Consider the following 25,140-nt stretch of genomic DNA (forward strand, 5'->3'; position numbering starts at 1 on the left):
CTGATTCCTGAATCCAGTGTTCTTTCCACACCAGCATGCCATCAGAGGTACTAAACCAGCCCCTCAGCAATGCCAAGACAAGGCCACCAGAGTGCTCAGCTTCCCAGAAAGGGAAGGGCCTGGCTTAGGCACAGAGTCTGGGAAGGAGCCCCAGTCACAGTTATCTTTGGCCCAGAAATGCCTTCTCACTGAAGCTGGCAGGTGACGCCTGCTCAGGCCTGCTCTGCCTGGTCACAAGTGAGAGAAAGACAACTGACCTTTTCTTTCCCCAAAGAAGTGTCTGCTTTCCTTTCCCTCTGTCCCTATGGGCCTATTTCTCAAATTCCTGCAGATTTTATTCTACTTTAAGATATTTATTTTTCAGAAGAGACCTGTAATGTCATCAGTGTGGGGCAGAGATGCCAACATAGCCACTCAGTATCCTGAACCAGATCACAATATAATTATGAAATATGGAACAAAATATAACAGAACATAAAGAATGCTAACTTGTGGTTTTCTTAGGTTAATATATAGCTAAGTGGTATAGTGGACAGAGCCATGGGTCTGGCATTCGGAAGACCTGAGTTCAAATCTAGCCTCAAACACTAGCTTTGTGACCTGGTGCAAGTCACTTAACCCTGTTTGCCTCATTTTCCTCATCTGTCAAATGAGACTGAAAAGGAAATGGAAAATGGCAAACCATTCCAGTATCTTTGTCAAGACAATCTCAGTTGGTGCTCATGGGTAGGATGAGCTAACATAATAAAAATAACCATTCTACCCAAATTTATTTACTTATTTAGTATCACACCCATCAAACTATCAAAAAACTTTTTTACTGAATTAGAAAAAAACACAACAAAGTTCATTTGGAAGAATAAAAGATCAAGGAAATCCAGAGAAACAATGAAAAAATGTGAAGGAAGGGTACTTGCAGTCCCTGATCTCAAACTATACTACAAAGCAGTGGTCATCAAAACAATATGGTACTGGCTAAGAGACAGAAAGGAGGATCAGTGGGATAGATTTGGGGCAAATGACCTCAGCAATACAATCTATGATAAACTCAAAGATCCCAGCTTTTGGGACCAAAATACACTATTTGATAAAAAAAAAACTGCTGGGAAAACTGGAAGACAGTGTGGGAGAGATTGAGGTTGGATCAATATCTCACACCCTATACGAAGATAAACTCAGAATGGGTAAATGACCTCAATATAAAGAAACTATAAGTAAATTAGGTGAACACAGAATAGTATACATGTCAGATCTTTGGGAAAGGAAAAGATTTTAAGACCAAGCAAGAGCTAGGAAAAATCACAAAATGTAAAATAAATAATTTTGATTACATTAAATTAAAAAGTTTCTATACAAACAAAACCAATGCAACCAAAATTAGAAGGGAAGCAACAAATTGGGAAACAATCTTCATAACAAAAACCTCTGACAAAGGTCTAATTACTCAAATTTATAAAGAGCTAAATCAATTGTACAAAAAAATCAAGCCATTCTCCAATTGATAAATGGGCAAGGGACATGAATAGGCAATTTTCAGTTAAAGAAATCAAAACTATTAATAAGCACATGAAAAGGTGTTCTAAATCTCTTATAATCAGAGAGATGCAAATCAAAAAAACTCTGAGATATCACCTCACACCTAGCAGATTGGCTAATATGACAGCAAAAGAAAGTAATGAATGCTGGAGGAGATGTGGCAAAGTTGGGACATTAATGCACTGCTGGTGAAGTTGTGAATTGATCCAACCATTCTGGAGGGCAATTTGGAACTATGCCCAAAGGGCGATAAAAAACTGTCTGCCCTTTGATCCAATCATAGCATTGCTGGGTTTGTAACCCAAAGAGATAAGAAGGAAAAAAAACATGTAAAAGAATATTCATAGCTGCACTCTTTGTGGTGGCAAAAAATTGGAAAATGAGGGGATGCCCTTGATTGGGGAATGGCTGAACAAATTGTGGTATATGTTGGTGATGGAATACTATTGTGCTAAAAGGAATAATGAAGTGGAGGAATTCCATGTGAACTGGAACAACCTCCAGGAAGTGATGCAGAGTGAGAGGAGCAGAACCAGGAGAACATTGTACACAGAGACTGATACACTGTGGCACAATCAAATATAATGGACTTCTCCATTAGTTGCAATGTAGTAACCCTGAACATCTCTGAGGGATTTATGGGAAAGAACACTATCCACATTAAGAGGAAAAACTATGGGATTAGAAACACAGAAGAAAAACAACTGCTTGATTACATGGGTTGATGGGGATATGACTGGGGTGGTGACTCTAAATGATCATCCTAGTGCAAACATCAACAACAAGGAAATAGGTTCTGATCAAAGACACATGTAGTACCCAGTGGAATTGCATGTCGGCTATGGGAAGGGTGGGTGGCGGGGAGGGAGGGAAAGAATATGATTATTGTAATCAAAGAATAATGTTCTAAATTGACAAAATAAAATTTAAATTAAAAAAAAAAACAGACAATCTCAGTTGGGATCATGAAGAGTTGAGACACAACTGAAATGACCGGAATGATAACATAGTTAATTGCCTAGAGTACTGGGCAGTAGTAAGTGATTTGCCTCAGGTCACTTCAGTGAGGAATTCAACCTAGGTTTCTGGACTCTAAGACCACATTTCACGACACTATCTGCCTCCCAAGTTCTATTACCAATTTATTAATGAACCCTTTCAGTCTGAAGCAATAATTTCCTGAAATGGCAGAGCTGGAAGAGACTTCTTGTAGAGATCCTTTCCTGTTTCTTTATAATGTAGAGACTATTTAATATACAAGATAATGATAAGCATTCTAGTTCAATACACTCTTTTTTGTTGTTGTTCAGTTGTCAATTTTGTTGTTGTGGTTCAGTTGTTTTAGTCATGTCAGATTCCTCATGACCCCATTTGATGTTTTCTTGTCGAAGATACTAGAGTGGTTTGCCATTTCCTTCTCTAGCTCATTTTACAGATGAGGAAATTGAGGCAAATGGGATTAAGTAACTTGCCCAAGTATTCAGCTAGTAAGTGTCTGAGGCCACATTTGAACTCAGGTCTTCCTGATTTCCAGGCCTGGCACTTTATTCACTGCATCACATAGCTGCCCAATTTTATACTCATTTAACAAAGAGGGAAATTGAGATCCAGGGAATAGAAGTAACTCACCCATGATCACAAAGCAAATTAGGTGGTAAGCTAGAACTAGATCAAGCCTCCAGGAGCTCCCCATTGCCTCTAAGAAAATACAAATTCCTTTGCCTATCATTTAAGGCTTTCCACAGTCCAATCTACCTTTCAAAACTTACCTCACATTTTGACTTTTCTACTCCCTAAATCCCATCCAAAGATACTTAAGCTGTTCCCCCAAGTGGAATTCCATTTCCTACCTCCACTCATTTATATAAGCTATCCTCTAAACTGAAGATAAACTCCCTTTTCATCTCTACCACTAGAATCTTTCTCTCCTTCAAGGCTTGGCTATCCCTTCCTCTGCAAAGCTCTCCATGTGTTAGTTCTCTTCCCCTTTTATTCTCTTCTCTGGCTGAACAAATAGGAGGGGATGGGAGATGAGAGAAAGGGTCCAAGGACATGGGTTGGCCTTGACAAGTGGAAGAGTCAATTCTTCATCAGCCTGGAGCCCAGGAAGAGACCATGAGCGACCACATAGAAGGGTTTTGAGTTAAAGAGTAAGAGAGATGATGGATGGTCTTGATATGCCAAGAAAATAAAATAGGAAGCAAGATCCTCAGTCAAGAAAGGAAATCGAGGGCAGGATGTTGGGGGATTTGGCAGAGAAGGCTTGGAATCACTGCTATGGAAAGTTTGATTGAGAATTTTAAAAGAAGGAAAAGAGGATTGCTATATAACAAGGTGTTGAAGTGGATAGAACATTGAACATTGATTCAGGAAGATCTGAGTTCAAATTCAGCCTCAGACACTAGCTGTGTGATCTTGGGCAAGTTACCAAATCTTATTTGCCTCAGTTTCCTCTTCTGTAAAATGAGTTGGAAATGGAAAATGGCAAACCACTCAGTATCTTTGCCAAGAAAATCCCAAATAGAGAAGAGTCAGACAACTGAAAATGACTGAACAAAAAAAAAAGTAACAATAAATCTCTAGCTTCTGGATTGGACACATAAATATACAGTGGACCCAGTTGGTATACTCCATTGCCATCCGGCAGCTCAAAAGTAGGAACTGAGAAGGTAGATGGTGGGAGTAACCCAAGGTTGGGACTTGGCAAATCATGGATGGTGAGAGGACCAAGGGACAAGGGAATAGCATCTCGTTGAGTTGCCTAATTTATATTGTCAAAACTAAGAAGAAAAAAGGGAAGACAGAAAAGGAGTGTTCTGCCTAGGAAACTGAGATGGGCAGGAGGAACTGGAGATTACAATGAGACCAAAGAACATTGCTGGAGGCAACACAGCCTAACAGGCTGGGTGTACTACATATTTATGCTATCTAATCTCAATTCCTGGGCCTTTACATGAAGCCAAGGGAGACTGAGTTCAAATAACTGGGTATGTTTAGCCTAGAGAAGAGAAGGGGAGCCGACCAGCTCCCTTTACATATATAGAATGCCATCACATGTAAGGAGTATTAGACTTGTTCAGTTTGTGGTTGTTAAAAACAGAGACAGAAATTTATGCTCAATATCAATTTCCTAACTACAAAAAAGCTCTCCAAGGGGCATGGGTTGCCATCTGAAGTTGTGGTTTCCCCTTAATAAAGAGGTTCTCAGGAAAATTCTGGATGATCATTTGGACACATTGTAGAGAGAATAGATTTTTTAAAAAAATATTTAACTTATTGTTTTAGAAATTTTCTTTTCAGTTCCAAATTCTCTTTCTTCCACCCCTCCTCCTCCCATTGTGAGGGCAAGAAATATGATACGATTATACATATGAAGTCATGCAAAACCTATTTCCACAGAGGATGAATTCTAATCAAAGTTCAGTTTTGCCCACCTAATTGCTTAGTTTCAGTTTCAGTGCCTTCCCTTGGTTAATTTTTTACTATTTATGCCATCTGTTACTTGTTTTGCATGCTGTCTCCCCCATTAGATTGTGACCTCCCTGAGGGCAAGGGCTGTCTTTTGCCCCTTTTTTGGAAGGCCAGTTCTTAGTGTGAGTGTCTGGTACATAAATAGGTGCTTAATAAATGTTTGATTAAGAGGGAACATGGGTGTGACTCTTATTCTGAGCTGAGAACCTGGTCCAGGAACCACATTAGGGAATGGAAAAGAGCCAGAGGCCTTAGAGACAGGAAGAGCAGGCTGAGGGCTCAGGTTCTCATGATCTGGGTCAATAAACTACACAGTCCACCCCCAGAAGGTCTAGCCTTACCAAAATAACATTTAGTACCAGCCACCCATTGTACACAGAGACGGATACACTGTGGTACAATAGAAAGTAATGGACTTCTCTACTAGCAGCAATGCAATGATCCAGGACAATTTGAAAGGACTTATGAGAAAGAACGATATCCACATCCAGAGAAGAACCGTGGTAGTAGAAACACAGAAGAAAAACAACTGCTTGATCACATGGGTCGATGGGGATGATTGAGGATGTAGACTCAATGATTACCCTGGTGCAAATAATAATATGGAAATAGGTCTTGATCAATGACAAAGGTAAAATCAGGTAGAATTGCTTGTTGGCTTTGAGAGGAGGGTAGGGAAAGAACATGAATCATGGAACCATGGAAAAATACTCTAAATTAATGAATGAAATAAAAATTTCCAAAAAATAAATAAAAGAAATTAAAAGAAAAAAAAAGAAAGTAGTTATTTTCACTTAAAAGTTATATAAGGTGTTACAGCTAGTTGGACCTCCTAGCTGTGTGACTCTGGTCAAGGCATTTAACCCTAGTTTCCTAGTTCTTACTCCTCTCTTCTGCCTTGGAACCAATCCCTAGCATCGATTTTAAGACAGAAGGCAAGGGGTTAAAACAAGTTAAGTTTGGGGATGATAGAGGTGGGCAATGGGCAGTGACAGAATTAGGGCCCCAAGTTCTGAAATCTTGTATTTCTCACTAGTTAAGCCTAAATTGCAAAATCTGTATTATTCATCAGTGAACCATTCTGTATTATTGTTATCACTCATACTGGTTCTACACACCAGCTAGGTGCCGATTTGTATTATTCATCGCTTGCATTGTTCTGTATTTACTTAGTTCTGAACTGCTAGGCATTATTAATCACCCATAGTGGTCACTTACTCTACTATATCCTCCCTGCATTCCCATCTTGGATGCTGGCATTCCAGAAGGGTAAGAATACTTCTCCCACACTGACGTAGGATGACAGGAGGGCAATGGGGGAAACATGGGACATGCGCACTAAGGGCTTTCACAGCCCAAGGGAATCACTCAAATCTGCGCATGCTCCTTATTCCCTTTTCAGTGCCCTCAAGATCACCAATGATATGCCAGACCCCCAAACTGCACCTCTAACTGGATTTGGACCCACTTTCTCCATGCCCACTTTCCCGGCCCCATAATACCCAGGGGTGGGCTATTCTGAGAAAAGGTGGAGATTTTCCTGGACTAAGAGGTAACAGGCCCCCAGACCCTCAATAAACATGCAAACCTTGATCCAGACCTGGAGTTACTCCATCAGCCCTAAGGCTAATTCATCAGTTATTGTTATTCTACCAGCCCCGAGGCAACACTACCAGCCTCGAGGTCATTTTGCCAGCCATGGCTATTATACTATCTTAGAAATCTCTTCCTTAAATAAAATTCTTTCATGCTTCTGGTTTGAGCAGTTTGGAGCCTCCCATTCTTGGATCAGACCATGCTACAAACTTGGGTGTGTTTTTCTACAACAGGGACAGCTAAGTGGAGCAAAGGTCTGCAGTTGGGAGAACCTGGGTTCTCTTCTGGCCTCAGACACTTTCTAGCAGCATGACTCTGGGCAAGTCACTTGCACAGGTTGGCTAGCCCTTGCCCCTTTTGTCTTACTAAGACAGAAAGCAAGAATTAAAAAAAAAATTAAAGTTATATATGTTAACATGTTAATGGGTTTGTTCTTTTTTAAAGTAGTTTGAAGTTTTATCAGTTTGAATTTCTGAGATAGTAGATATTGTTAGATCAAAAAATCAACTTCTCTGGGAGGGTGCTCAATAACTTTTAAAAGAGTATAAAGGGGGCCTGAAACCAAAATACATGAGAAGTGCCAGGCTATATAACAGGCAAGAGGCAGAGGTAGAACTCATATTCAACATAATTTCCACAATCTCCTTTGATAAATGGTAGATCCGTGATCTGAATCCAAAGCACTCTGGAGCACTCCATCACCTCCTTTCTCCCTCTTTGATTCCTGAAATTCAGTCTCTTAAAGTTGGATGGGACCTAAGAGGTCATTATTCAAACTCATACTTGACCATGAATCCCATCCCCTTCCCTCACCCCAATATTCCTGACAAGGGAACTATGTCCCAAGCTTGCTATCTTTGGAACCATTCTTTTTACAGAGCTTTTCCATAAGTTGAGCTGAAGTCTTCCTCCTTATAAATTCTGCCCAGCATGGCCAAGCAAAACAATTCTAATCCCTTCTCCAACTGAGAGGCCTTCAAACAGAGTAGGAGAGTTAGCTCCTTCTCTCTCTCCTTCCCCCCCCCCCAACTTTCTCTCCTCCAGGATAAATAAGGGCAAAGCCTTCCACTAATCCTTGCAGGACTTTGCTGAGTCTCCTTCCCATTCTCTATCTCTGTCTCTCTGTTTCTGTCTCTGTCTCTCCCCACCCCCTTACCTTCCATCTTAGAACCAACACTATGTATTGGTTCCAAGGCAGAAAAGCTTTAGGGGATGGGCAATGGGGGTTACGTGACTTGCCCAGGGTCATACAGCTAGGAATTGTCAGAGACCAAATTTGAACCCAGGACCTCCTGTCTCTAGGCCTGGCTGAGCCACCTAACTGCCCTCTTCAATGTCCATTCAAAGTATGGCTCCCAAATGAGAAAAGATCTGCTTGTTCAAAAATATTTCTAGCTGCTCTTTTTGTGGTGGCAAAGAATTGGAAACTAAACGGATGTCCCCCAATTGGGGAATGGCTAAACAAATTGTGGTATATGAGGGTGATAGAATATTATTGTGCTATAAGGAATGCAGGATGATTTCAGAAAGAGCTGGAAAATACCTACATGAACTGATGCAGAGTGAAACAAGCAGAACCAGGAGAACATTGTAGATAGGAACATCAATATGGTGGAATGATCAACTGTGATACACTTTGCTACTAACAATGATACAATGATCCAGGACAATTCTGAAGGACTTCTGAAAAAAGAATGCTATTCACCTCCAGAGAAAGAACTGTTGGAGTAGGAATACAATTTGGTTTTATAAGATAACTCACTTACAAAAATGAATATAGAAATATGTTTTTCGTGATAATGCATGTATAACCCAGATTGAATTGCTTGCCAGATCCTGGAGAAGGGGGAGGGAAGAAGGGAAGGAGACAGCTTAGATCAACTTCAGAAAACTTAGGTGGAAATTTGTTATTAAAGTAAAAAAGTAAAATTTAGAAACAAAAACAAAAAAACAAAGTATGGCTCCCACAACTGAACAAAACAGTCTGAATAGGGCACAAGAGAGACTACCACCTTCTTTCTAACAGCGAGGGACTCCCAATGCAGCAGTTAAGCCTTTTCCTCAACTGTATTGTCACTAAGGAAATCATAGAGCTCCTTTCCATACTGTATTTAGCCATACTTTCCCCAATCTTGTATTTGTGCAAGGGGTTGTTTTTAAGTCAAACACAGAAGTTTACATTTATCTCTGTTAAACTTCATCTTATTCGATTTAGCCCATCCTTCCTTCTGGGTTGGTCATTTGGTCTTTTCTGAGTGGTGTCACATTTTTATTTTTGAAGTGATAGAAAGGCTAGATGTGTTCCTTTATTTGTGATTTTTCTTATTTTTCCCTTTAGGAGGGGAAATTAAGAGAAACAGTGATAGGAATGCAGGAAGAACATTTAAGGGCCCACACAATCTTCAGGATTAGTTATGAGAAACCATGGGTTCCAGAATGCAGAGGCCCATGAGTCTGACCCAGCCCTTTGAGCCCTGTAAACCTCAAAATTCCTTAGACTTATAAATGTTGGAAATTTCACCATTGGGATATTTCATACTTGGAAAATTTCTTACTGATAGTCTATTGGAATGGGAACCCCATTGGCATGGGAGGTTCCTTCTCTTCCCTTCTTAAGATTACTTTAGGACAGAAACCTTTTGCTGAACAATGGAAAGGACTTTGACCTATGCTTAAGCATAGAACAGGAATTCCTTTGAGTCATGATTGATTTTAGAATTGATACAATGGAGACACTTGGAATCAATCTCCACCCTATTTAGTCTTAACAGGATTGAGTAAGGGCTGCAGCCTAGATCAAAATTTAATTATTCCAATCTCTACCCTACTCAGGTTAACAGGATTTAGAAAGGGCTGTAGCAAAGGATCAAAGATTTAATTATTTGAAAATATGACCTTCAACAGACATGTGCAAAAGCCAGAGACTTCTGGGCAGTCCTGGGTTTAAGCTAGAGCCTCCATTGGCACAGGGAAATTGATGGACAGGTGATTGGTAGATGTGAGGACTGAGGGGAGGCAACTTGGATGGTTTCCTTAAAGATAGGGGAGTCTGGAGACGGGGGAGGTGGTTGAGAAGTTGGTCGGTGTGGTTCGTGTGGGCTCTGAGAAGCTTGCTCTGAAGGAAGCTGAAAGTGGGGGCCTCTGAGACTGTTTCTCCATTTTGGTCACGTGAGTAATAGGGACTGATCTTTTTTCTTTGCCCCAGCTATCTAAGGGCTTGGGCCTTTTGGCCCAGCCTAAACAGAAGGGGTATTTAAGCCCTATTCCCTTCTCTCCCTTTTTCTCTCTCTCTCTCTCTAATTCCTTTCTTCCTCCTATTGTAATTAAACTCCATAAAAGGTTGACTGCTGACTTGAGTTTTCATTTAGGAATTACATAGCTGAATTCCTTGGCGACCTTAAATTAATATATATCAGTCTTTTAAAGTTATTCCCTTGTCACAGCCCTCAAATCAAGGTAGGGGTATCCTTGGGTGCAGGAAGCAAGGGTGGGGGCTGAAACCAGCCCCAAATGGTGAGCAAACTCTTGAATGTTCAGGGAAATAATTATTCTTCAGAAATCAGAAAATGTTACAAATCAGGGGTTGATTTGTTGTTGATTGTCTAGACTTAACAAAGTGACAGAGAAAACTATTAGAACTATTATTCATTAAAAATGAAGACTAAACGCTCTTGGAAAGTCACTATTCTCTCAGCAACTCACAAAGGTCCTGCCCTAGAGAGACCCCTTCAAAGCTCAGGATGGAGAACTGTAGTGTAAGTTGAAGTTTATACACTCACTGGCTGTTCTCTTTGGCCCCCCCTCCCCCCCACCCCCCACCCCCACCCATGGCAGGCTCCAAGGCCCTGTTGTTGACTCTTTGTGACTCCATTTGAGGATTTGGGGGCAAAAATTATGTAGTGGTTTGCCATGTCCTTCTCCAACTCATTTTACAGATGAACTGATGCAAACAGGGTTAAGTGACTTACCTAGGATCATATAGCTAGTATCAGAGGCTAGATTTGAACTCAGGAAGATAAGAGTCTTCCTGACTTCAGGCCTGCCCTCTATCTACTGGGCCACCTAATCTTCCCTCTGTTCCAAGACAGCTCAGTTCAAATACCAAACACCTCCAGCAGGAGACCTTTCCTGGTATTGCATAGGTACTAGTACCCAGCCTACCAATCAAAGTTATCTCATATCTCATCTGTAAATAGCTTGTTGGTACCTATCTATGTACTCTAATCTCCTCCCCTCACCTTCAGAATATAAACTCCTTGGGGACAGAGATTTTCACTTTTGTCTTTGTATTCTCAGCACTTAAAAATAGTTCCAGGAGCAGAGCAAACAGTAGCAGAAGCACTCATATCGCGCCTCAATGCTGTAAAAGCACTTTACAAATATTAACTAACTAAAACCATGGCAGGTAAGGACGATTTATTATATAGCCATTTTATAGATAAGAAAACGGAGGCAGAGAGAAGTTGTGACTTGCCCAGGATCACACAATTCTAACTGTCTGAGGCAGGATTTGAACCCAGGTCTTTCTGACTCCAAATCCAGCACTCAATCCCCTGAGCCACCTAATTGCTTAAAAATGTTATAAATGCTTGGTGACTGATAAGAGTATTTTTCCTTTATGCACGCCTTATTCTCATACTATTCCTTTTAAATTTGTATGTTATCTCTTCCTTTGTCAATAAACTGGTAGAGACAATGGGCTAGGTGGGACAAAAAAGAATATTCCAGTCCTCCAGCTTGGGTATAGGTGGTTAGAAAAGGGTGTGGCAGATCTCTGAGCTCCAGGAATGGGTTCTGGAAATCTAAAACCCGGGTGGTGGGGAGGCTAGGGATAAGATCAGAAAGGTTTAGGAAATCAGGGGAAAGTGAAAGCCCAGGAGAAGGTCCCTAGGATGACTCCAAGGAGGAGCCAGATTAACTCAGCTAGCTGCCTGAGGCTCTTCCATAATGGTCTGAACTATGGCTCCCAAAGACTAGCTGAAGGACAGTGGGCTTAAAAAAGTCAAGATGGCTGTTATCATTTCCAGCTTGGTGCCAGACACAGGAACCAACATTGTCCTAGGTTCTGGGAGACACAAATTCCAAAGAGTCCATTCCTGTCCCCAAAGAGCTTACCATCTCTAGAGGGGAGACAACAGGGACACATGAGTGTGTTCAAAATAAAGCCAAGAGAATTCGGGAAGGAGTAGGCAGCACAGCAGCTGAGACAGTCACTTTATCAGAGACCAGATTTTAAGGAGAGTGAATTCCAGGCATGGGGGAGGGGGGAGGTGTGCCAATCTGAGGCATCATGGGAATTAGAAAATGAAAAGTTGATCCTGAGGACTAGTTGATTCCACCAATCAGAGATTTGTGCCCGAGCATACAGGAGAGGAGGTGAAAAAGGACAATATCCTATCTCCCGGGATTTTACAAAAGACTCCTACATCCAGGAAGTAATTGTACTTGCCTGGGCTGATCAGCACTGACTACCTGTTCTGGGCCAGCCCTCCATGATTCACCAGATTTTTCCACACACATTTACACAACCCACCCCCCCATACTACCACCACCACCCACTACCCTTCTGAGTGCATAATTTCCCAGTAGTCTCTCCCACCCCAGAAAACAAAGGTCTTACACACCCTGGCCAGTCAGGGATCAGCCTTCCCACAACCCCTAGAAAATGGCCTAGAAGCTGGGGAGCCTGACTCCTCCCCCCACTACTATGGGACAGAGGGGATGGGGCTGAGCAGCGAAAGAAAGGGGAAAAATTCCATCCCCCCATCTCCATTGAAAGAGAACACTCAGAGCTCTCTCCTTTGTGGAGAGGAAAGGGTGGGCTGGACTTGCAAAGAATAAACTCCAGAAAGACTTAATGAGGCCCGGCTGGGAAGGGGAAGAAACTCAGGAACAGCCTTGCCCTCTGGGCCTGGGGCTAACAAGAGGGGGATTTATTTCACTCTAACTAAAAGCCGGAGTGCAGGGGCTGGTTTTTTCCCAGACACATTTTCCAAGACGCTTGGCTTGGAGCCAGTCTACCCTAGCTGGATGTGAATGAATGGTCCCCCTCGGCTTTCCACAAACTGAGCCCCCCATTTCTAGGCAGGATGGAATTTTCTTGAAATTGGGCCCCAAGGTTGTCCCTCTCCTCTCTTCCCTCCCCTCCCCTCTGGAAAGATTGGACCCAAATACAATAGCAACAGGTCCTTCCAAGTCCAACCCCCATCCCCAGCACCTAGTCTAAAGGACTGTCTGTCAAATCCACAGACTCCCTCTTAAGAGCCACCAGCCTGGGTGTCTGGCTTCTCCGCCCAACAGCTGAGGGGCCAGATTTCCTCTAGGCCTTAATCTGGTCCCCACAGCCCTCCTCCCCCTCCATGCTGTGAGGTTGAGGAGAATGGTCCAAGAGGGAAAAGTGGCCCACTGATGAGCTACGGGAGGAAGGTGGTGAACAGAGTGGGATTTGACAGGCTTGGTAGTTTGTTCTGGGCTGGGGTAGGCTCCAATCGGTACTCCTTGCCTCATCAAAGTACAAGACAGAGAGTTAGATCAAAAAGGGAGAGCTAGGAGGGTCTCACAGGGTCATCCAGCCCAACACCCTCGTTTTACAGAGGAAGAAACTGAGGCATGGAGAAGTTAACAGGATTACTTTAGCCCAGCTCTGGGGCTCCAGATATACTTCACACCCCCACCCCCACCCCCAGTTCTGACATCCCACGGGGAATTTAACATTTCCAACTCTTCTCCTCTAGGATCATCCCTAATACCACTCCCAGAGGACCCCCCCCCAACATTTTCTCTCCCGGTAAAAAAGGCGGGGAGGTGGCCTCAGTACTCTGCATTCCCTCCCAGCTCTGACTTTCTATGAATAACAAGTTAATCTTTCATCTCGGCCAAAGGCCCTCCTCCCAGACCACCCCCAATTTTACTCCTGGACCCCGTTCCTCCCAGACCACCCTGAATCTCACTCCCGGATCCCGCTCCTCCCAGACCACTCCCAATCCTACTCTGGGACTCTCCACCTCTTGAACCATACCCAATCCCCACAACCAAAACAGTCCCAACAGCCAAATCACACCTTAGCGCTGTAGGGGATAGTCAAAGAGGAAAACAACCTCTAGGTTTCGGTAACTCGAGAACCCCTCCCCCAGTCTGTCCCATCTCTCACCCCTCAACCCAAATAGCTGGGTGTAGGGGGCCCATCGGGGAGAGAACTCTCTCTCCCCCTGCCATTCGAGGCCTCACCCCACCCCAGAGCAGCGAGTGCACTATCTTCAGCCGGTAACACGAGAAGCAGCTGCCAGCTGATCAGGGCACCAGCTCACATAGGGTAAACAAGAAACCAAGCCCGAGCGAGCAGGAAGCCGGACCCAAGCCGGCAGGGGTCCGGGGGGCTCCAAGAAGGGACTCGGGAGCAAAGGAAGGCGCACTCAACAGGGAGCTGTTTTTGCGCAAACCCCCGCTACTGGGGACAGAGCAAAGGAACTGGGCAGAAGTGAAAGGAGCCCTGAATTGGGGATAAGCCTGGGGAAGAACAGAAGAGAGTCACTTACACAGCTGAGCAGGGAACAAACCCCCAGACAGGCGCCCATGGTGGTGGCTTCAAATTCAGCTTTGCTCGCCGACTCCGAGCAGTGCGCTCCGTCTGCGCCCTCCCGGTGCGCAGCGCCGCTGGCTGCGGCTCTGCTCCGTGAAGAGCCCCGCCTTCCCCCGCCGCCCTACCTGGGGAGCCCTCTCAGCTCCTCCTTCCCTCCTCCCTCCCACGCTCGGCCCATTTCAGCGAAGCCTCGGGGGCGCTCCGGAGCCCGGCATTCTGGAGTACACCTGGCCATAGGTAGGAACCTCCCCCAATTCCGGCGGTGCCTGACGCTGCTGTCTGTGCCCGGAGGAGCGGGAAATTTGAGGATTCTCTCTCTAGTATAAAGGTAGCCTGTCTGGTTCTAGGTAGTCCTCCCTTCTCTTGTTCTGAGAGCACTTAGTCTGGTCTCATCTCCTTGGACCCCGTCATCCAGAGTGAGTGCTTCATAAATGTTTATCAATTGTATAAATAAAAAGTATTAACTTTTTATAATATTTATAATCTTCATTATAATATTACAATTAGAGAATATTTATTATAACCTGAATAATAATTATTATTACTCTCAGTAGTAGTATTTATATGTGGGCTTTAAAGTTCGCAGAGTGCTTTACATATATCTTCTTATTTGATCTGCATAGAATGTCCAGGAGCCAGAAGAAAGTGGTTGAGCCGTTAACATTTGAACTTCCAGCCTTCAAATAACATGTTTTTTTTTTTATAATTTTAATTTTAAATAATTTCATTTTATCTCAATATTTATTTCCTCAGATTAAAACACACACACACACACACACACAAAACAAAACCCCAACATCCATTTGACAAGGTGTGGTCCTTCCCTAGTCTAAAATACCACTCCTAGTTTAAACTGGCAAAGATGATAAGGAATGGAAAACAGTCAATTGCTGGAATGGCTGTGGGAAGACAGGCACATTAAAGCATTGTCAGTGATGTTGCCCAATCATTTAGGATGTCAATTTGAAATGTTGGGGAGGGGGGAGTCAGGGAGTCACTTAACTGTTCATCTCCTTTGACCTAGACATCTTGCTACTGACCAGATATGTCAAAGAGGCCACTGACAAAAAGAAGAGGCTTATTTAATAATATTCATAGCAGCACTCTTCAGAGTAGCAAAAAAGCTGGCGAGTGTCCACTGAATGGAGAGTGGCTGGATAATGGCAAATAAATGTAATGGAATATTAGTGTACCATTAAGAAATGAGGCAGGTGTAAAATTCAGAGAAATATACGAAAGGATTTTGAAACGATATTAATTATTCATAACTATAATAATATCAATTAAATCAGCACAAAACTTCTGCCAAGCTCAGTTTAACTATAATGACCTGTTTTGTTCCCAGAGAAAAGAAGAAACATACCTCCCTCCTCTAACTAGAGAGGAAGGAAAATACAAGAGTGAAATGAGGATATATATTTTAGACATGGTCGACTCCTGGTTAGATGTTACTTATGTTTTTTTGTTTTGTTTTTTAAACTCTTACCTTCTGTCTTGGAGTCAATACTGTGTATTGGCTCCAAGGGAGAAGAGCAGTAAGGGCTAGGCAATGGGGGTCAAGTAACTTGCCCAGGGTCACACAGCTGGGAAGTGTCTGAGTCCAGATTTGAACCTAGGACCTCTGGTCTCTAGGCCTGGCTCTCAATCCACTGAGCCACCCAGCTGCCCCTATTAATTAGGTTTTTATTGTTAAAAGAGAATAGTAGTGGTGCTGGGTATGCTCGGAAATGATTCTAGTTTTCAAGTTGTTAATTGTGAGGGGGGAAAAAAGAAAGTGAATGGAAGGAGAAAGGCTAGGACTCACCATTGGCCCACCCCAACCTTGTGTTTAAAGCTGTGCTATGAGCTTCAGGAAGCCTGTTGGACTAAGTGAACCTGGGTATCATTTGGAGAAGAGTTAGTTGAGAGTTAAGTTGTGAAGGAAAGAGGTAGTGAAAAACCATGACATTAGAAGAGCCCTGAATTCAAATGATACTTCTGTTTCTAAAAAGCTGTGGGTCAGAGGGAAATCACTTAATCTCTGAGTGTTTCCTCCTAAGTAAAAGGGGGATATTAATAATAATAATAATAGCTGAGTACCTCACTTGAGATTTTTGTGAGAAGATAATATAGGTAAAGCATTATATAAATGCCAATTATCATATCATCATTATAATTAATATTAATAATTACCATTTTAAAAGATGCCCATAAGGAAGACACTAAATAGACAAGTCCAATCTAAAGGGAGATCAAAAGGAGAGTAACCTAAGGCATTTCTGATGAAAGGTGGGGCACCTTGGCCAGAGGCAGTAATAGGAACAAGAGCACAAGAAAGGGGTACAAGATTTCTTAGTGGATCCAGAAAGGTCTGGAGACACTCAGTCTTAATAGGAGAGATCCTAAGCGTCAACTGGCAATGGAGAGAGGATGAAGGAGAAGGATTAGACACTGGTTGTATTACTTAATTGAGTAACCATGGCCTTGCTATACATGTAACCTTGAACAAGTTACTTCCCCTTTCTAAGCCCCCAGTTTCCTCCTTGATAAAATAAATTAGATTGGAAGCTTCTTGAGGGCAGGGGCTATCTTTTGTCTCTTTTTGTACCTCCAGCACTTAGCACAGTATCTGGCAGATGGAATGCCCTTAAATGTTTATTGATTGTACTCAATGATCTCTAAAGTCCCTTCCAGCTTTAAACTTATGGTCCATCTTTTTTCTCTCTTAAAATGGCAAAAGGGCAGCTAGGTAACTCAGTGGATTGAGAGCTAGGCCCAGAGTGTAGGGAGGTCCTGGGTTCAAAGCTGGCCTCAGATACTTCCTAGCTCTATGACCCTGGGCAAGTCACTTGATCCCCATTGCCTAGCCCTTACCATTCTTCTTTTAAAAAAAGAAAAAAAAGGCAACTGATCAGAATGGTGTATTTTAACAGGGTATCAAGTTCAATTCTCAACTCTGCCAGTTATCAATTAATTGGTGGGGGTTGTTCAGTCATTTTCAGTTGTGTCCAACTCTTCATGCAAAGATCCTGGAGTGGTTTGTCATTTCCTTCTCTATGTCCTTTTACATATGAGAAAACTGAGGCAAACAGGGTTAAGTGACTTGGCCAGGGTCACCTAGCTAGTGTCTGAGGTCATATTTGAAATCTTTCTGACTTTAGGATCCCCAACACTTACCCACCCCTGACTTTATCCCTCTGTTGGAGGACTAGAGACAAATCATTTCTTTCTCTGGCCTCCTTTTCCTCCCAAGCCATCAGAGGTGTGAAGTATCCATTTGTTAACAGTGACAATCCCCTATTAACCCTTTACTGAGTGCAGGACAACCTTTCTGTGATTGACTTCTAAATCCCACAGGCAAAGACTCTATTATGTGTCAAGTGGGGGAACCACCCTTGAGCCACTGTTGAAAGGAAATCCCTCTGAGAACTGTAAGATGCCACCACACGAATGTGCCTTTTCCTTAGATTAGCATTCCTACTGCATGGCTGCTCACACCAAACTCACCCACCACAGTCCATCTTCTGTTTCCATGCCTTTGAGCCAACTTTTCTCTCATTCCTCAAATGCTCTGACCTCTAAGTGGTGTTGGGATACATAGAATGCTAGGACTGGAATCAGGAAGACTGGTGTTCACATTTGACCTTACATAGTTACTAGCTGTATGACCTTGGACAAGTCATTTAACCTCAGTTTCTTTTTCTATAAATGGAGATCAGAATAGTTCCTGCCTCCAAGAGTTATGAGGATCGAATGTCATAATCATTGTAAAGCACTTAGAACAGTGCCTGGCACCTAGAAAGTGCAATATGTTAGTTATTATTATTATTAACATTCTCCCTCCTCATCTTGACCTCCTAGTATGATATAACTCAAATGATACCTTTGGCAGGAGACCTTCCTTATTACCTCAGCTGCTAATGCCTTCCCCTCTGAGTTTGCCTTTCATCTACTTTGCGTGGATCTTACATGTCCTTTATATATATGTGCGTGTGTGTGTGTGTGTGTGTGTATATATATGTATATATATATATACACACACACACACACACATGCCCTATATATATATTCCCTCACCCATTAGACTATAAGCTCATTGAAGTCAGGAATTCTTTTTGCATTTCTTTGTATCTGCAGAGCTTAGCACAGTGCTCGGCACATAGTAAGTTTTTACTAAATGTTTGTTGATTGACTGATACCAAACTGATAGTTTCTAGCTCTGGTCTCCATGGTGTCTCTCCATTCCATTTGGAAAACCTCTGCCTATAATGCTTATTACCAACTCCCCAAAGCCCATAGTCACAGGAGACAAAAGATTCTGTTGACCCACAACTGTGTTCTCTCTTTTCCTTAAGCACAGACTTTCATGTGGGAAGTGGACTGAGGACTGGCTTTCAAACCCCCAGCAGATTCTCCCTCCCTTCCTCCCTCCCTCTCTCTCCCCCTCTCTTTCTCTGTTTCTCTCTCTTTCTCTCTCTCACATACTCATTCACTCACTCATACATTCCACCTTTGTAATTACCAGCACTTCATAGTAGAGGTCTTTCCTAATCAGGAAACTCAGTATCACAGAGCTCTAATCAGGAGCCCAAGAATCTGAGGGCAGAATGGAAAACTGGGTGCCTCACTTGGAGAACAAAGACAAATAAATACCAGACCAGACCCGCAGTTCTAGCAGCACTCCCGGAGTCACCATGATCTCCTGAATACAAAACCAAAACACCTTCACACAAGGGGCTAGCTTTAATCTACCATTGGAGTCTTGAGCTAAAAAAGGAAGCTCGATCTCCTATTAAACAAAAATGTCCCTAGGAAAACTGACAAATTAACACATGAAAATAATTTTGAAAAAACCTTATCTTCTATCTTAGAATTTATACTAAGTATTTGCTCTATGGCAGCAGAGAACAGAAAAAAAAAGTTATGCAACTGGGGTTAAGTGACTTGCCTAGGGTCATATAACTAGGTCTGAAGTCACATTTGAACCCAGACCTAGTTCTCTATCCACTAATCGACCTAGCTGCCCCTTACCAATCATACCTTAATAGGAACCAGTTTATTAGGAGTGAGGTGGAAAGGGCAAGTCTTCTTTTCTCCATGAATGAACCCCAGACCCTTCAGCCAGCCCTCATATGGTATGTTTCTCATTCCCCTCACTAACTTGTCATATCCTTCCTAACGTGTGGCATCTAGAACTGAGGAGAAGGGAAGAGCCCTCTCTGGTTTCAGAAAGGTAGCTCCATTCTAAACCTACCCACACCTGACTCCACAAACACATACCTTCGGAAGGTGCCATTTCCCTAGTCCCATGTTGGCGAACATATGGCACAAGTGCTAGAGGGGCTGCTTCCTTCCCCCTCTCCTCACATGCCTGAAGACATTTCTCACATCACCTGCCACTCTGCCCAGCAGCTCATTGGGATCATTTCCTCCCTCCTCTGTCTGGGTTAAGGTAGGGGGCTCACATGCCAGATGAGGGTTGCAGTTTGGGCACTCAGGCTCTAAAAGGTTCACCATCACTGGCCTAGCCCATGAGGAGAAGGAGGAAGAAGACCATGATAATTTCAATTTAGATTTATAGAATACTTTAAAAAGCACACATTTTTCCATTATATCATTTAATCCCCACAAAAGTCTCACCATACATTCAAGGAGCATTCTATTGATAGTAGAAAAAAGTCTCAGTCTAGTCTCTCATCTCCAGCCTGTCCCAGACCCACAGACCATGCCCCTTTCCAAGCTGAAGCACAATGCCCCTTCTGATCCAGAAGTTTCTCAAAGGGAAGATGGGGTCAGGAGTGACAAGATTAGGAATATAAGATCCATATCCTCTGGAAGGAGGATGCTTCAATGTCCTTGGTTAAAATAATCCCCACCTCTCCAGGTGCAAAAAGATTGGTCCTGATCCACCTGGGGCCTAACAGCTAAATGGTGCCTTCTTATCCATTTCCTTGCACTTCACCTGACTTAGATTAGGGTCTCTCTCTATTTCCCCATAGATAGGGTGGGAGTGGGAGTGGAAATGACAAAGCACCAATCATCCTTGTATGGGATGAAATTGTGCACTATCCCCCAGAATATATTGATTAGTATTAATAATCCTAGATTGGCGACTTCCTGTAGAAAATTAGGTGCCCTTCACTAGGGAGATACCAATCTTTCCTTATGAAGAGTAGATAAATCCTCCTCCCCAAGAAGTATGTATATATTATATAAATATACACCTTTAATATACTCTTTTCTAAGTGGCTAGAAGAGATACACCCCTTCTTTCGGTTCCCCTGGGAAGAATTTGGGGTGACCCACTTCTTGTGAGAGATAGCTTGAAGCTTACAAGTTATAATCTTGACTACGCATCTTAAATGTTTCAGCCTGAAAGACATTGGATATGTCTAATTTTTTTTTGCAAACTATGCTACCATAGGCTTGGCAGCATTGGAAAACTTGAGGAGGATAGAACAAGATAAAGAAATATAACCTAAAAAGGCATTATGTCACACTCAGATGGTGGGAAAGAGTAGATAGTATTGTGTTGGATACCTATAAATTCTGAGTTCATTTGAATACCTGTGGACACTGCTTCTGAGAGATCTCTCCAGACAGGCTCCCACTTCCTCTCTCTCTCTCTCTTTCTGTCTTTCTCTGTGTGTGTGTGTCTCTCTCTGTCTCTGTCTCTCTCTGTCTCTTTCTGTGTCTCTCCCTCTCTCTCTCTCTCTCTCTCTCTCTCTAACTCTCTCTCTCTCTCTCTCTCTCTCTCTCTCTCTCTCTGTGTGTACCCCCTGCCCCAATCCTGAATAAAGCCAAATGACCTCTGCCAGCATCTATCCAAATCTGCTCATTAGAATGATTTCTGGAGGTATGAGCCCCCTCCCCCCAATTCTACTCCACGCAATCCTCATCTACAAATACTTATTAAATACCTACTTTGTTAGAGATGGGAGGTCCTAGGTTCAAATTTGATCTCAGACACCTCCCAGCTGTGGGACCCTGGGTAAAGTCACCTAACCTCCATTGCTTAGCCCTAATCACATTTCTGCCTTGGAACCAATACATAGTATTTATTCTAAGTCAGAAGGTAAAGGTTAACACGGACAAAGAGACACAGACACAGACACAGACACAGACACAGACACAGACACACACACACACACACACACACACACACACACACAATTACTGAGAACTGAGGTCCTGTCTTCCAAGAGTTTACAATCTAGTAAATAGATTGTGCCTTTCTTGTTGAGGATTTCTTTTCATTAACATTTTGAACTCAGATCAAGTTCTGAATCTAATATGACATTTTTCCTGACTTCTCCAGCTGCTAATGTCTCCCCCTACCCCATATTAATATATATTTAGTGTGTGTGTGAGAGGGACAGAGAGAGTGTCAGGCCCTTTTCTTGGCTCTGAGGGGATCAAAGTAAAATGAAGCAACTTCTATCTTTAAGGAGCAGGAGAGCCAACATATATAAATAATAGCGCCCAGATTGTTGGTTATTGATTGAAGAACATCTCTCAGTTTTCAAAGTAGCATTGTAATCCGAGCCTTGCTTACCTCATAAATAATAAGTCAACTTTTATCTAGAACATTATGATTTACAAAGTATGTCACATACATGAATCATTTACCTAAAGTGCTTAGCCCAGTGCCTGGCACATAGCAGGTGTCTAAGAAATGTTTAATGACTAATTGACTGATCTCATTGAATCCCTAAAGTAGATAGTGCAAGGATCATTCTCATTTTACCAAAGAAGAAACTGAGTCAAGATGAAACATCCAGCCCAAGTTCCAATCTGGTAAGAGAAAGAGCCCTGGTCTTCCCAAGTTCAATGTTCTTTCCATGCTTCCTCACGGTCTAATGGGAGAACCCAAAGGCAGCTGTGAGCATGAAATAAGATTTGCTCTGGAACAGATCCAACAGCATAGAGGTTGGATTCGTTCCCATTCCCATCCCAGCTGTAGCAGTTCTCCCTGTGGTCCAGCCCTCCTCCCTGCTCACCATCCTTTCATCCATGGTGTAGATGTTCGTAGATGTTCTCTTCTTCTATGGCCCTCTGGTCTGCTCTCCTCTCTCTCTTTTCTTCTCTTTGGCTTCACTTCCTGCTCTGGTCCATTTACAGTCCCCGAGGAGGCCCCTCACCAGGACATTGTATGAATATGCATAAGTGGTAATTAATGCTTTCTTGGCATCCTTGGCCTGACAGGGAGCAAAGAGATTCCCCTGCTGGCCTTGGGCCAGCCTCCATTTCTCCCACCCCCATGTTGGTCTTTAAGGGAGAGAGAGAATTGGGAGCCATTGCCACCCCTTCGCTGTGCCCCAATGGGTGGAAGGTAAGTCCCATGCAAAGGCTGGCATCCAGATGTACCTGAACAATGCCCAGGCTGCATCTGGAGCTGTAGTCCATAGGGGTGATGATGATATGGAGGCTAAGAAGCTTGCAGAGTTATAGCTGACTATAGGGAGTAAAGAGGGAGCACTATGTCTCCCACACCCAAGTCTGAGGGCTAGACTATATGACCCCCAGAAATGATCATCTCTCACATACACTCCCCACTACAATCCCCCTTCCCTGGGGACCTTTAGAATCAATCCAACTCAACATATATTAAGCTCCTACTGACCTCTGAGTGTCCCTTGCAGGCCCATGCATCCTTGGGTGCCTTGAGGCCCAGAGGCTGCTGGGGTGATTGCTCTGGTTAGCTAGCCATGCTGCTCCTTTCCTCCAGCCACCAGGCCCAGCTCCAGGACCTCCTCTGGGCTTACTGGTCTAAGAACTTAATACCCTTGAGGGCTGAGGTTTTCCTAACTGATTCTTTCAGCCCATGGCCATGAAATTGCCCTCAAACTTGTTCCCTGTGAGCAGCAATTCAGCTGTAATTTCAAAGGCCATGACAGAAAATAGAAATGCGTGTGGCCCTGTATGCCCATGCATGTGCATGGATGCAAAAATACATATGTAGTATCTGTATATCTTCTTTACTTTAGACATGGTGGTCACCTTGGGCTCTCCAAGGCCATACCAATGGAAGCAAACTCTTAGAGGCCAGGAGAGGTTGGAAAGACTCCCAGGGAGACCCTGCCTGAAGAGTTTGTCTTTCAAGGCTGGATTTTTCTGGCCCAAAGGTCCAGAACCATCTATGATTAATAATAACTGACTCTAGCTAGCACTTGTAGATTTCCAAAACTCTTTTATAAAATTAAACCCGAAGCCTAGGGTGGATGGAGCCTGGGACTGCAGTTATTGGAACGGAGTTTCAGAGAGATTTATTAATGATCTTACAACTGTACCATTCAAACTCAGGGTTTTTTCTTTTTTTTTTAACCCTTATATTTTGACTTAGAATCACTACTATGTATTGGTTCCAAGGCAGAAGAGTGGTAAGGGCTAGGCAATTGGGGTCAAGTGACTTGCCCAGGGTCACACAGCTGGGAAGTGTCTGAGGCCAGATTTGAACCAAGGACCTCTCATCTCTGGGCCTGGCTCTCAATCCACTGAGCCACCCAGCTGCCCCTTTCCCCAAACTCAGGTTTTCTAATTAATCAGTCAGTCAACAAGCATTTACTTCATACCAGACACTGTGATTAAAAAATGGAGATTCACAGATGGCAAAAACATGGTCCATGCTCTGCTCCCAAGTTCATATTTTGGGGGGACTAAGAAAGAGGGAGGTTGCTATCTGTACATGTGGATGGAAGGAAGGAGATATAGACGTCAATGAAATCCGGAACTCCCGAAGTACTGGAGAAGTAAGTTTATGTCTGTGTAAGTCTGCTATATGTGTATTTGTATATGAAGGGACCACTTATATAGCTAATGAATGGACACGAATATAGAAGCAGCAGTTCATAGTGATTAGAATTTATAGATCAACATCAATTAAGCACCTATTGACCTATTGCCTAAGTCAGGACTTTAGAAGTCAGCAGATCCAACTTATTCTTTTATAAATGAGGAAACTGAGTCTCAAAGAGGTCTGGTGACTTGCTCAGTGTCACACACTCAATGACTGGTAGAGACAGGATTTGAACCCAGGATCTATGCCTCCAAATCCAGAGTGTTTTCCAAGTTAGCAGAGAGCTGACTGGAAAATCAGGCTGCTCTGGACTGGAGTCCTATCTCTGATGCATGTAACTGTATGGCTATTCACGATTGTATGTGTTAGTGTACATGTATGTGCCATATGTATGGAGTGTTACATTTATTTCTTCTTTCTTTTCAGTTAATGAGCATTTATTTTCTCTTTCCCACTCCATTCCAGCCCCAGTTTATTTTATTCAATTAAAAAAAAAACTCTTAATTGATCTTTACATCAGTTCCCAGGCAGAAGAGTGGTAAGGGCTAGGCAATGGGGACTAAATGACTTGCCCAGGATCACACAGGTAGGAAGTATCTAAGGTCAGATTTGAACTCAGGACCTCCTGTCTCTGGGCTCAGATATAAATCCACTGAGCCACCCAGCTGCCCCCTCACCCCCAGTTTAAAAGAAGAAAAGCAAAGCAAACCTCTCATATACGTAGCCAAGCAAAAGGAATTCTCCCATTGGCCACATGCTGCTTCTTGAGTCCCTTACCTGAGAGAGGGATTTTAACCATTCCCAGGGAATAGAATTCTAACCCTCCACTGGGAGTTCATCCCAGGAAACATCACGCATGCCTCCCATTATCCAAGAAGTCTTCCATGCAAATGTGGGAGCCTCCTGGAGCAGAAGGCAGGGCAGGCACGCTGGCACCTGACCAACTCCTTTGTAGCTCCAGGAGGAAAGTGGGTGGGTGGCAGTGGAGGTAGGTAGGAACTCTATTATTTCGGGCTTGGGAACGCTTATGACAAACACTGGCCAGGTCACTAGGTCACAGATGGTCTCCTCCTAGGCATCTCTGATTGGGATTGGGCTCCTGAGATGAGGCTGGACCTCTCTTACCTCTCTCCACTCAGAGAACTTTCTCTGCACACCCCTGACAGTCCTTACTATTCTGGTA

The 25,140-nt window shown here is 43.1% G+C and overlaps 1 protein-coding gene across 3 annotated transcripts in view; it reads right to left on the minus strand.

Moving 5' to 3' along the window:
* SERINC2 (serine incorporator 2) overlaps positions 1-22,187 on the minus strand; it is a 46,676-nt gene extending 24,489 nt beyond the window's left edge. Inside the window, exon 1 of one of the 3 annotated variants that reach the window (XM_056795354.1) lies at positions 22,162-22,187. In XM_056795354.1, the coding sequence (XP_056651332.1) occupies positions 22,162-22,172 (11 nt within the window). In that variant the 5' untranslated portion in view covers positions 22,173-22,187. Of the gene's footprint in view, positions 1-14,138; positions 14,363-22,161 lie in introns of those variants that run through there. The other 2 variants (XM_056795353.1, XM_007492976.3) reach the window with 2 other exon arrangements.
* Between the last annotated feature and the right edge of the window lie 2,953 nt (positions 22,188-25,140).

The sequence above is a fragment of the Monodelphis domestica genome, chromosome 4, assembly GCF_027887165.1.
Source record: "Monodelphis domestica isolate mMonDom1 chromosome 4, mMonDom1.pri, whole genome shotgun sequence".
Taxonomy (NCBI): domain Eukaryota; kingdom Metazoa; phylum Chordata; class Mammalia; order Didelphimorphia; family Didelphidae; genus Monodelphis; species Monodelphis domestica.